Source organism: Microcaecilia unicolor, chromosome 3, assembly GCF_901765095.1.
Source record: "Microcaecilia unicolor chromosome 3, aMicUni1.1, whole genome shotgun sequence".
Taxonomy (NCBI): Eukaryota; Metazoa; Chordata; class Amphibia; order Gymnophiona; family Siphonopidae; genus Microcaecilia; species Microcaecilia unicolor.
This window is the reverse complement of record NC_044033.1, coordinates 152,656,929-152,670,194: the sequence shown is the minus strand read 5'-3', so window position 1 is coordinate 152,670,194 and position 13,266 is coordinate 152,656,929. Positions and strand designations below refer to the sequence as shown.

Below are 13,266 nucleotides of genomic sequence, written 5' to 3'. Positions count from 1 at the left end.
GGGGAAAATCCACTATTTCTGGGATAAGCAGTATAAAATGTTTTTTACTTTTTTGGGATTTTGCCAGGTATTTGTGACCTGGATTGACCACTGTTGGAAACAGGATGCTGGGCTTGATGGACCTTTGGTCTGTTCCAGTATGGCAATACTTATGTACTTATTTAAACTGCCTCCAAATTTTCCACAGCTTGCACTTTAGATTTCAAGGAATCCAATTCCATGGCTAATTGGTCAGTTGCCCATGCCTGAACCAGTACTGTATCAGAAATTATAGCAATATCCTTAGAATTCTGCTGAGTTGTATCCAACAAGGAAGAGTGCATGCTACCTATAGCATCCCACAGATTTCAAATCTGACTTCCATCACAACTTGAGTAAGTTTACTTACAGTTCCCTCACCAAGGATTCTGTTCACAAAAAGCTGGTCCTCCCTCAAAGTAGGAGCCGAAGTTGCAGTGGGTTGCCCCCTTTGAACGCTGAGTTCTTTCCCTGTCAGAGGCATCTTGATGATTTGCACACCCAAGGCATAGCTACTTTCTTATTGTGGAGGCACTGTACGTTCAACGGGGCTCAGAGAGATTCTGCTCAAACTGCCACAAGAAACAACGGGTGTAGGCTGATCAGAGAGAGACAAAGAGAGGAAATCTGGGGGGAAGTGAGAGGAAACGGAAGGGATAAATGAAGGGTCAACTGTATGAAAAGCAAACCGACGTATGGATAGCGGGGATAAGTAAGGGAGGTAGTGGAGTAAGAGTGGAAAAATCTGATCATGGTGTGGTCTGACCATAGGATGAACTGAGCTGAGAGTTCAGATATGGTGAGAGGGTCAGAATGTCTGGAAATAATAAGGTCAAGAGTATGCCCTCTGGAATGGGTAGCAAATAGTATGTGCTGTTGAAGATCAAGATCAAAGAGAGAAAGTGTCTATCATAAGGTCTAGAGGGATGGAAATAATGGACATTAAAATCTCCCCAGTACAATCAGATTAGGGAAATGGAGGCAGGCTTCAGACAAGTGTATAATTATGGTACAGCCAGAGACCCCCCCACTGGAATGGTGGTGGGCCCAGTCATAGAGCTCAGGCCATTACAGACCTTGGCTGAGTCAGAAATCTGATGGCTGACATAACTGGGAGCTTACTGGAAAAGTATGGCCTAGTTTGTAGTCCGGATTGAGGCCTAAAAGTTAGGTAAATAGATATGGAAACAAAATGGAGGATTTCAGCACAAAATGGAAGCCCGTATCTGTTACAAAGTGGAATTTTCTCTAAGGTAAGTTAGAAAAACAAGTTGAGCAATGAGTGAGTCATGACAGGTGCAGAGAAAATAGGGAACTAGCTGTCCAAGAGAGGAGGGAGACTTTCCTGTGAGCAGGATTGTGGTCAGCTGGTGTGAGAAAGGAAAGGCGTAGCAAGATAGAACCTACTCATTAGCATGAGCCAATCAGTGACAACCATGACATTAGCATAGATCCAATCAGGTATATCTACTGTCATATTACCCATATCCTGAGGGCACCTATAAAAATCCGGGTATTTCCTGGTTTAAGCTAGAGAGAAAAGGGTTGCCACTCTCTCTCCAAGGGAAACCAATGTGTCCAGCAGAATTGACAAATTACCTAATTGCTTTCCCTTGTAAAAACTCTAATTGGTAAGAGAAATTATAAAAGATTAGCAAATAATTAACACCTGTTTGCAGCTTATTAAATTCCTATAATTAATTGATTGTACGTGCCTATTGTCAATCACTGATTTGACTTATACCTTAGCAAATAAACTCCTCATTCCAAATGATGATTTGTGGGCTTCACTTAATGATGAAAGGCTGTAAGTATAAATGCTTCTGCTGTATCAGGCTATTATTCGCTGCATTGTATAACTTGTAACCTAAATCCAGTTTGTCATAAGGCTGGTATCTATTCCTTGCCAGTGCTGAGAGGCGGACTAATGCGGGTCCCTTAGACCTAACGTCTCTCTCAGTGGCAATTCCTCTTAGAACTTCACAACTCCCTGATTACCCCAGTACTAGTGCTATTTAGAGATGGAGTCAGATTTAAGGTCACTCTAGCCTTCTTGGGGGGCTCGGGACCCCTCAATTCTCAACACAAGTCAGGGGCAGGGGGAACATAAATTAGGAGAAAATGGAGGGAAGGAGACACGGAGGCATATTTTCAAAGCACTTGGCTAAGTGCTTTGAAAATATGCCTCATGGTAAGTCAGAGAAGAATGGACTCCAGAAGAGAGGAAAGAGTGGAAGAAATGTCAGAGACTGGGAAAGAAGAGGGGGCAAGAGAGGCTACTCCTCCTCCCCTCTTACTGGAAGATCTAGTGATGGCATACGCCAAGTGAGTAGAGGAAAGACATTGGGAGAGGTAGGCTTCTTCACCATCATGAAACCACGTCTCAGTCAGAAACAGCGAAGAGTGAGAAGAAGAAGAAAAAAGGTCAAAGATTAAAGCTGACATCGGTGGACTGCCCTACCATTAAGAAGCAAAAAGAGAGAAAGAAGTGAAGAAATTTTGCAGACAGACCTGGGAAGGGAGGGAGGGGCAGCAACCAAGGAGCAAGTGAGTAAATGCCTAGGCCAAGGAGCAAAGTGCGGGTGGGAAGGCCTAAGGCCCACTTGCAGTGGGAGAAAGGACATAGATGAAGTGGGTACAGAGGAGTGCAAAGAAGGGAAAATTCCAAAACTAAAAGAAAGCTAAAAGAAGGGATAAGATTAGGAGTAGCCTAGGAGTCACCTCAAGGAGCTCATCCAAGGAGCATGACTTGCTTCTTGTGCTTTCTGTAGTATGAACCCATGGTGCACGTAGCTGAAATGCAGCGTGTTAAAGTAGGGTTTCCAGGCATCACTCACTGATGTGGCTCTTGGGGGCAGGGTCTTGCCAAGACTTCGGTCCAGATATAAGGAGACTCAGATGCAACATATAGTCCAGTAACAGATGAACAGGCAAGCAAGTAGGAACACAGCAAAGTACAGAAGTACAGTAATAGTGAGACATAGACATCGCTAAGCAGCATGTTAAAGTAGGATTTCCGGGCGTCACTCAATGATATCATTATTGGGGGTGGGATCTTGCCAGGACATCAGGCCAGAGACAAGGAGAATCAAAGAACAGCGTTGAAGGATAACCTGACTGGAGCAGCAGTTACAACCCTAAATCAGTGGTATACCCAGATACCATCCAACCCCCCCCCCCCCTCTTAGCTCAGTATTTCTTCTGTCCTTCCCAACCCACCTGCACCCACGGACTGGCATCTGCCCCACTCCGAAGCCACCCACTCCTCCCCGGTGTATCTCATAGGTGTCCCATTGGCAGCAGCCCCCACAGACTTCCCTCTGCCACATGCCACCAGTGAGGAAACAGGTAATGTCAGTAAGGGCAGGATGTGGCAGAGGGAAGCCTGCAGGGGCCGGCATAGGCAGCAAAGATGAATCGCTGTGGCCACTGGGACGCCTCTGAGGTATACTGGGGAGGGATGGAAAAATTCAGAGGGGGGCAGATGCTGGGCTGCTAGAAGAGGAAAGGAAGTGAGGGGAGTGAGGCATCGCCACTGGGTGGGCCCAAGCCAAGAATGGGTGGGCCCATCCCCACCCATGCCCACTCATAGCTATGCCACTGCCCTAAGTGAAATCACTGTGTGGTAACTTGCATGGAGGAGCAGTTACAATCCTAATTTTGAAACCAAGATGGTGTCCTCTCGATTTGGCACGCTATGGGGAAAAGGAAGGTGAAACCACGAACCTACCCCTCTGGTTCCAGTGAGCCCCCCAGGATGGAGCAGTCAACATTGGGTTTTTCGGCCACCCGATCCAATCTGGCGACTTTGGTTGGCTCTAGGATGTCTCCGGGGCATAGCTTGGAAAGGGTTTCTTTTAGCCCCATACAATGTGCTGCACTGCTCCAACCCTTAAGTGTTTCCATGGAGAGATCGGAGGAACACCGGATGCTGGAGCAGCAAGGCAAGGCATTGCCTCTGGAAGGGACTCTGTTGGCTGTATCTTCCCCGAGACAGGAAAGTGCTTTGGGAGAGGTAGAACAGAGGGAAGCTTCCCTCACCAAAGTAAAGAATATTCAACTTTCCTGTGAGCTGGAGCGTTTGCCTAAGAAACCAGCGCTAGTGACATTGGATTCAGTCTGGGAAGCTCCTAATATGCTGGACAACTCAGCACAAGTTTGTGCTTCACATTTTTCTGCTAAATTTGACTTATTAAGTTCTCAGTTGCCAGCCTAGTGTATAGCGCAAGTTGACAAACTAACTCATGTTGTCCAATTGGAAATTCAAATGGAAGAACTGAAAACGGTAAATGTGCAACAGATTAAAGAGCGTGATATGCTACTAAGAAGAATAGAATATCTTGAAAATCAAGTGAGAAGAAACAACCTCCATTTTTTGAACTTTCCTAGGTCTCCACTGATATCATCTATTGACATAGTTAAGAGATATCTAAAGGAAGTATTAAAGTTTCAGACGATAATTTACCACCCATTACAAGGGCTATATATTTATTATTGCCCAGGAGAGAAGCATCTGGTGGTAAAGCATGTGAGAAGCCACAGGAAGAAAATTTGAATTTTACTGACTTTCTTGATATTGAACAGGAGAAAAACAAACTCTATTGGAATATTCTAACTCTCTAAAAGGAGTTTGCAAAGTTTATATATAGTTAGTTTGTGAGTGTCCCTTTAATTGTGGAAAAACCTCCACTTTAAATATATTACAAAACAATTAAAACCTCAAACCTCCAAACAGGAAAAATACAAAAGTATTTATTACTAGTAAAAAAGGCCCGTTTCTGTTTGTAAGGAAACGGGCGCTAGCAATGTTTTTTTTTTTTTTGGTATCTGTAGAGTTGTTAGTAAAGTGTGTGTGTGTGTCACAGTGAGACACAGAGAGTGGAAAAGAGTGTGTGTGTGTGTGCGTGTCACACAGAGCTACAGTGTGCCAGAGTATGTGTCTGCGTGTGTGCATGACCCCCTCATTCTGTCAGATGTGCAGTTACCCCCACCATTTGTGTTTGAAGTTCTGGGACCACAGGGGCGAGCAGTGAGTCTGAGTGTGAGTGTGTGTGTGTGTATTTGTGTGTGTGCATGACCCCTTCCTTCTGTCCGTGTTGCAGGGTCGTCCCCTCCCCCCCATGTGTTTGTATTTTCAGTAACTTTTCCTTGTTTTAATCCTGCGATTGTGCTCTTTTGTCCATGCCCTCCATCCATCCATGTGTAACATTTGTCCTCTCCCCTTTCCCTCTCATTTTGTTCTCTCCCCCCTCTCCATGTGTTTTTGTCTGTCTCCCCTTGAAGTTCCAGGCCCCTCTCTTTTCCTCCCCCCCTCCCTGCATGTGAGAGAGAACATGTGTGTGTGTCTGAGAGTGTGTGTCACACAAAGAGTGAAAGACTGTGTGTTGTGTGTGTGTGTATGACCCCTTCCTTCTGTCTGAGGTGCAGGGTAGTTCCCCCCCCCCCCCCCTGGTTTTTCAGTTCCTTTTTTTTTTTTTTTAATCTCGTGATTGTGCTCTTTTTTTTTTTTTCCTGCCCTTTCTCTCCCATAAGTGTACCTGCTGTTAGGAAAGTTGGTCGTCTGCTAGGCTTCAAGCAGCTTGCGTTATAGTCGACCCCTGCTGATACGCTGGAGGCTGTGTCTTCACCTTTGTTTTTGTTTTGTTAGTGCGGGTCCAGAGGGCTGTTCAGCTTCCTGCTGCTTGCTGAGGTGCCCGGAGCCTGTGTGTTCACTTTTTTTTTTTTTTTTGGTTAGTGCAGGACTGGAGGGCGATTCAGCTTCCTGCAGCTTGCAGTGTGGTCGAGGGCCCCTGCTGAGTTGCCGGGAGGCTCTCTCTTCACCCTTTTGGGTTTTTTTTTGGTTTTTTTTTGTTACTGTGGGTCTGGTGCCTTTTTTTTTCGCACGTGCCAGCAGCCAGTTCCTGCGTTCAGCTGTGTTTGTTGACGTCATTGAGTTCGATGCTGCCTAGTAGACCACCTGCTGAGGGAGCCACGGTCCCAAGCATTAGAACGTTGGAGGTGAGTTTTATTATATAGGATATCCTTGTTTTATCAGGAGTAGGTTAATATCATTGGTTCCCTAAGAAGGAAAAAGAGAAAAAAAACCCAGACGCAAAAAACTGACATTTAGTGAGAAAAAGCAAATGAGATGAAAAACTCTCTTACCTTCTTTTATTATAACTAATAAAGGGGCACTCAACCAAAACTAAACTATCACAGACTAATCCCAGCCCAAAACATGGGCTGGGATTAGTCTGTGATAGTTTAGTTTTGGGTGAGTGCCCCTTTATTAGTTATAATAAAAGAAGGTAAGAGAGTTTTTCATCTCATTTGCTTTTTCTCACTAAATGTCAGTTTTTTGCGTCTGGGTTTTTTTTCTCTTTTTCCTTCTTAGGGAACCAATGATATTAACCTACTCCTGATAAAACAAGGATATAATAAATACTTTTGTATTTTTCCTGTTTGGAGGTTTGAGGTTTCAATTGTTTTGTAATATATTTAAAGTGGAGGTTTTTCCCACAATTAAAGGAACACTCACAAACAAACTGACTTTCTTGAGTCATCTCTGGAATTGGTAACTGGAAGATTGACTGTGTTAGTTACACTTGCACTAGAACCAGACCGTAATACTATACAAAACTTTACTTCAGATATTTGAATGAGCAGTTCTTAGGTTCTTATGTTCGTATATTTCCTGATTTGTGTAGAAGAACCCAACTTAAGAGGAAGGAGTTCTTGGTTATGAAACCAAAAAGAGTTATAACTCTGGGGTAATTTTTATATTAAAATTGATTGCCTTGTAGGTGTTTTTTGAATATTGGTGGTTAATTACTTAATTTCAGACCCTAAGCTGCTCAGGAATTTTCTTATAATGAGAGAGGCCAACATTAATTAAAGGACTTCTACAGACTTTCCTTAACCAATTGTTGCTGAGTTCACTGGTAGACTTCCTAAAGATATTTTGGCTATGTTTTCCTTAATTATTAAAGGACAACAAAAAGAGAGTCCAAATCTCCCGCAAAAATGCACAAAACAACAAGAAAAGCGTTACCATCTTTTTATGTATCTGTTGCAAATATGATTTCAGCTACATTCTTTCTACTTCATTTTCACTTAATTTAATATTAGTGTCACATGGTGTATCTATTTTATTTTATTTTTATCTTTTATTTTTATTATATTTTTTTATTATTTTTCATTTTATTTTCTATTTTTTACATTTTTAAATTTTTGATTAATAGTTGGCATACATTCTTGACAATTGACTCATATATGATGTTTTCTTAATGGCAGTGCCATCAGGCATTTGTTGCTATATTTTTCCTTTTTTCCTCAATACCAACATATCTTTATTACTGTTTCTAATTATCATTTTTATTTTTATTTTCATTTTTGTATTTTGTATTTTTATTTTTCCTTTTTGTTTTCATTATTTTTTTATTAATTATCATTTTCAATTTTTAATTTTTTGTTTTTGCTCTATACAGTTTCATGCCTTTCTACTCCCTGAGAATTTTGGAGGAACATCTGTATACGTCAATTTGAAGGTATGTCACAACTGTACAACCTTTATATGTATTTACTTATGCAGTAGGTGATGTTATCTGTTATATTATTATTCAATCATGTTCTTGAATCAATTAATTTTTAGGTTTATTTTGTTTTTGTTTTTTCTTTTTATCATTTTTCATCACATTGATTTATAACATATACAATTCTTATTTGGCTTTGGAGGTTGAATTGACATTTCCACATCATTATTTATATTATTTGTATTTTTATTCACATGTCTTAATATACATATCCCCGTATGTGGCTCTGGGAGTTTGAAATAGTATTACCATTACCATATTTATACGGTTCTGCTTATATCATGTACTTTAGTCTATATTGCTATTCTTATTCTGGATTATTTCAAATGCTGCATCCTCATTTATCTTTTATAATGATTTGTGATATTATATGTTTTTAGATTTTTATGGTTTTAATTTTAATGTCACTATTATGCATCATATATAGAATTCTGTATGGAACAATTTTAGATGTGTTTATATTATATATGTTATTATATGTTATATTTTGTTTCGTTTCAGACTCCTGAGGAAGGCCTTTTCGGCCGAAACACGGACCGTGTAGGGTCCCAATAAAACCTTTTTTGGTGCTCTTACCATCTGTGGTTTCAGTCTGGTCTTTTTGGGTTTCTTCCGCTTTTCTTGTTGTTTTTTTCCTTAATTATTACTCAAAATCTTTCTATACCTATTTTATTAATACTTCTTTCCATCCTTAATCTCTTTGCATCAACAATTGTATCTGACATCCAGGTATGGCATTACCATAACAGACCTCTGTAAGCCACATTGAGCCTGCAAATAGGTGGGAAAATGTGGGATACAAATGCAATAAATAAATAAATAATAAATAAATAAATTCTTGATTTCTCTTTTTGGAAGTCTAAAGTATTTAGTAGTAAATTGTTTGATATGTTTTCCTTGATTTGGTCAATGCTGTATTTCTAATTTGCATTCAAGTGGATTTAATAAGTGTAAATTCATAAAGAAAATAATAATAATGACAAACAACCCTAATCTTCTCTAGATGGGCCATTTTGGTCTTTGCATGCTGTCATCTAATATTTTGTTATGCAATACTGGTTCTGAAGATTGCATTTGTAAGTTATATTCATATTTTACTCTCAATCTGCCATAACTTGGATGGATTATTGTTATAAATTTTGAGGGTTTCTTTTCCCCCCAGAAGATTTAATCCTCCCATTTTGGCAACAGTTACTATATCAGTGTGCCCACTCATTAACTCGTGATGTGCATTTGTTGCAAACAAAATAGGAAACTTTAATGAAATGATAGAAATTTTCATTCATTTTTCATTCTGCTTGAAAATTTCTGCCTCTGCAGCAAAAATAACAAACAAAAACAAGCTTGTTTGACCCCTCCCCCCCACACACACACATCCCTTGCTCCCCTGTAAACTACCTTACTCTAGGTTAAAAAAAAGGGGTTTAGGAACAAGCCTATGTCTTTTGTGCCCTGCCAGTGCACTAATCATAGTAACATAGTAGATGACGGCAGAAAAAGACCTGCACGGTCCATCCAGTCTGCCCAACAAGATAACTCATATGTGCTACTTTTTGTGTATCCCTTACCTTGATTTGTGTCTGCCATTTTCAGGGCACAGACCGCAGAAGTCTTGCCCAGCACTAGCCCCGCCTCCCAACCACGAGCCCCACCATCCAATCTCTGCTAGCTGTAGGCAGCTGTAGTTGCAGGTTAGCTTGTGCGATTTGGGATTAGGATGATGCTGTCAAGGCAGGAGTGACTGTAGGGACTGTTCCTTTTCTCCTTTCAACCAGGATGGGAAAACATATTAAGAGTAGGGCCTTTGGTTTGATAGGGATAGGGATTTAAAGAACAGCATCACCTACTAAAATTAAACAAAAAATTGAAATAACAAACCCCCACAGAACCCTCCCCCCCCAAATAAACTACATAGACCGTGCTTCTCCTCACATCCTAAGCATTAGCATTCACATATTGTGTAGACTCAAAAGGCCAAGCCTGGACCATTCTCCATTCATAGCTCTCCCCCTGCACTTGGATCCCAGGATTAAGAGGTCAAGAAATTGAATTCAAATGCTTTCCATGACTTGCTTAGTGCACCTGGTCTTGAGTGGTTTGAGTATGAGAGGAAAAGGGGAGTTGTAGAGTGGGAGCTACTCAGGAAGGGTGCAGAGGTAGCCAACTTTACTACAAGTGCATACTATGTGTCTTGTACTCTGAAAAACTACTGCTTAGTATCAGATTTTAATACCTGGCAGTCACTCAAACAAACTTATGCATGGAACATACCTTTCCAGCCAATATATACTGAAAGCAAGCTGTTTACTTACCTAATGCAAACAGAGCAATTCTGCCAGTATACTGGGACAGCTTTCCAAACAAAACAGAACAGACTGCATTGGTTGCTGCAAAACAGATCATCACGTAGCCCACAAACTGTATTCCCAGAACACAGGTCACGTAGGACTGGAGAGGAAAGAAAATACAGTACTGTTCACAATGACTATTCTTATTGAGGTCAATTTCCAGAAAAAAGTCTAGGAAATAATCTGTATGAAGAAACTGTGTTTTAAGCCTGTAAAATGTATTAAATATTTTCCTATTTTAATTATGTCCTGAAGTGTATTTCTCCTATTTGGCCAGCAGGTGGTGTTTCTTTGCTGTAACTGAATGTTTTTTTCTTTAACACAAGCAGGAAGCAAGCAGCAGTATACTTCCAAATCTTGTTGACTGGGTTCTGATTGGCCCAAGAGCTCATTTCCTTTAGAGTGTACTGATTTTGCCTTCAGTCTTAGCCTGGGAGGAAAGGCAGACAGATCTCTTTGATGAAGCTCGGTGAATTATATTTCCTGACCTTCCCAGGTACTGTTTAGACAGTATACTGTATATATGTTTAGTTAGATTTCTAATTAGTCCATTTTTCAGTTACTTGTTACTGTTTGCTATTTGCACATTATTTTTGTCCACTGTTCCAAGTTCTGAGAATAAACACATTTGTTTGTTCGTTCTGCCTGTCTGGACTGATAAAGAATCCCAGTGGTTTGTGTGTTGGGTCTCTGAGTGTTTTCTGGGAACTGTAGGACCATGGGGAGAGTAGCCCCAGTAACCTAGAAATCACTGAGGATAATTAGAGAGCAGGGGACTCGCCCAGATGCAGTTGTGACCCAGTTGTTGGGAGAAGGGTGCTGGTGTAGAGCACAAGCAGCAGGTGCAGGCGGACTTGATATGTGCTGGGGATGGACCCTCTAAGTGGCTGCGGGGTCACATACTCAGTGGCACTATGCTAAGAACCTATTCTGTAATGGCACTTAGATGCCCAGATTCTGTTATAGAATATTAGTGTAATCCGGCATCAGCATGCTTAACATTTATGGGCCCACATTTCGATTGCATAGATCAGAGACGCTGCTCTGATCTTCTCCGCTCAACAACTTTGTTTCCAGTACAATTGAGCACTATAGCTTCAGTTTATTGGTAAGACACACATATTCTTTTTATATTTGGATAGAATTAATAATCAACAGACAGCAGAGAAGACTCCTGACGCAGGCCAGTACGGCCGAAACACAGCTGTGTCGAGTCCCTTTCTCCCTGCTACAGTTTGGCTAATAAAGTTGATTCTTCATTTTTACATCCAAAGTGTCGTCTTTTTTATGTAATTTTTTGATTTTGATGGATTCATCTATTAAATACATATTTTATGATTAATTTTAAATTTTGACGTTTTTTATATATATATATTTTATTTTTATTTTTATATTTTTTGTTTTTTGCTTTTGTTGGTCATCTTTGCTGTTTTGTTTCTTGTTGAGTTCCTTGCGAAGACTGGTTTCTTCTGGTTTTTGTACTATGTCCCACATTTATGCCAGTCATAGACCTGACATAACTGCAGGGCCGCCAAGAGGGGGAGCAAGATTCCTTGGGCCTGGCCTCCACATGGGACCCGATGCTAGCAAGGCTTCTGAAGGCAAGCAAGGTTCTACTCCTTCAGTCTGTCTCTCTTCTGCTCCTATGTGTTGGAACCCAGGTGACTGCGTTAACGAGATAACCCGGGTCCCGGCACACAGGAGCAGAATAGTGACAGGCCGAGGAAGGAGCAGATGCAGGGGGGAGGGGGGCAGAGGGCGACGGCAGTCCGAGTGGGGGGGAGGGTGGCAGCAGCCCCAGTGGCGGGGGACAGTTGGAGGCTGCGGCCTGTGGGGGGGGGGGGGGGGAAGGGAGGCAGCAGCTGCAGTGGCCCTGCCCCAGGCCCAGCTCTGTCTCTCAGCAGCCATGCACACTTGCAGCAAGGATGCATGTAATTTTCACTTTTCTGTAAATTTCTCATGCTCTAGCCATGTATAAATCAAGTGCCGTTCCTAGGTCGGCTACCACCCGGGGCGGATCGCTGCTGCGCACCCCCCCCCCCCCGGTGCAGCACGACACCCCCACCCCCCGGCGCATCAACACCCCCCCCCCCCCGGCAGCATTAACACACACCCCTCCCCCGGCGCATAAACATATCCTGCATCAACACACGCTGTTGGAGGGGTGTTGGGAGCAGCCGCGCGGCTGTCGGCTCCGCTGGCTCCCTCTGCCCTGGAACAGGAAGTAACCTGTTCCGGGGCAGAGTGAACAGGGAACCAGCAGAGCTCTCTGCACCCCTCCAGCAGCGTGCACCCGGGGTGGACCGCCTCCACCGCCCCGCCCTTGGTACGCCACTGTATAAACCCCCTTGTGTTTACATGCTATGCCATGCATGCTGTTATAGAAAAGCACTTAGGTGTCTGGCTGGCACTTTTGTAGTAAGTGTATGAAAGGAGTACATAAATATAGGCATCTAGATTATAAAATTGCCCTTCATATGTACAGTGAGCAAATGCTGTGTGATCCATATGGGAATGCCCATCTGCTCCTCAGAATCTTTGAACTGCAGAAAGGAATTGATTAGATCTCATTGCTGGATGTTTGAAATCTTGGCAATTAAATTTGAGATTCCCTATTAAGGTCTTCCTCTATAACATTAGCAAAATTCGCCCCCTCCTCTCCGAGCACACCACTCAAACTCTCATCCACTCTCTCATTACCTCTCGCCTTGACTACTGCAACCTACTCCTCACCGGCCTCCCACTTAGCCATCTATCCCCCCTTCAGTCCATCCAGAACTCGGCCGCACGTCTTATCTTCCGCCTCAACCGATATACTCATATCACCCCTCTCCTCAAGTCACTTCACTGGCTTCCGATCAGATACCGCATACAGTTCAAGCTTCTCCTACTCACCTACAAATGCACTCGATCTGCAGCCCCTCCTTATCTCTCTACTCTCATCTCCCCTTATGTCCCTACTCGTAACCTCCGCTCTCTTGACAAATCCCTCCTTTCAGTACCCTTCTCCACCACCGCCAACTCTAGGCTTCGCCCTTTCTGCCTCACTTCACCCCATGCTTGAAACAAACTCCCTGAGCCCATACGCCGGGCCCCCTCCCTACCCATCTTCAAATCATTGCTCAAAGCCCACCTCTTCAATGTCGCCTTCGGCACCTAATCACTACACCTCTTCTCAGGAAATCTAAACTACCCCAACTTGACATTTCGTCCTTTAGATTGTAAGCTCTTCTGAGCAGGGACTGTCCTTATTTGTTAATTTGTACAGCGCTGCGTAACTCTAGTAGCGCTCTAGAAATGTTAAGTAGTAGTAGTAGTAGTAGTAACAT

The 13,266-nt window shown here is 42.5% G+C and overlaps 1 protein-coding gene across 3 annotated transcripts in view; it reads right to left on the bottom strand.

Moving 5' to 3' along the window:
* The window catches only part of LOC115465775 (protein unc-93 homolog A-like), a 135,003-nt gene that overhangs the window by 38,781 nt on the left and 82,956 nt on the right, over window positions 1-13,266 (bottom strand). For all 3 annotated transcript variants that reach the window (XM_030196490.1, XM_030196492.1, XM_030196491.1), the window contains exon 7: window positions 9,902-10,037. In XM_030196490.1, coding sequence (XP_030052350.1) covers window positions 9,902-10,037 — 136 coding nt within the window. The remainder of the gene's footprint in view (window positions 1-9,901; window positions 10,038-13,266) is intronic.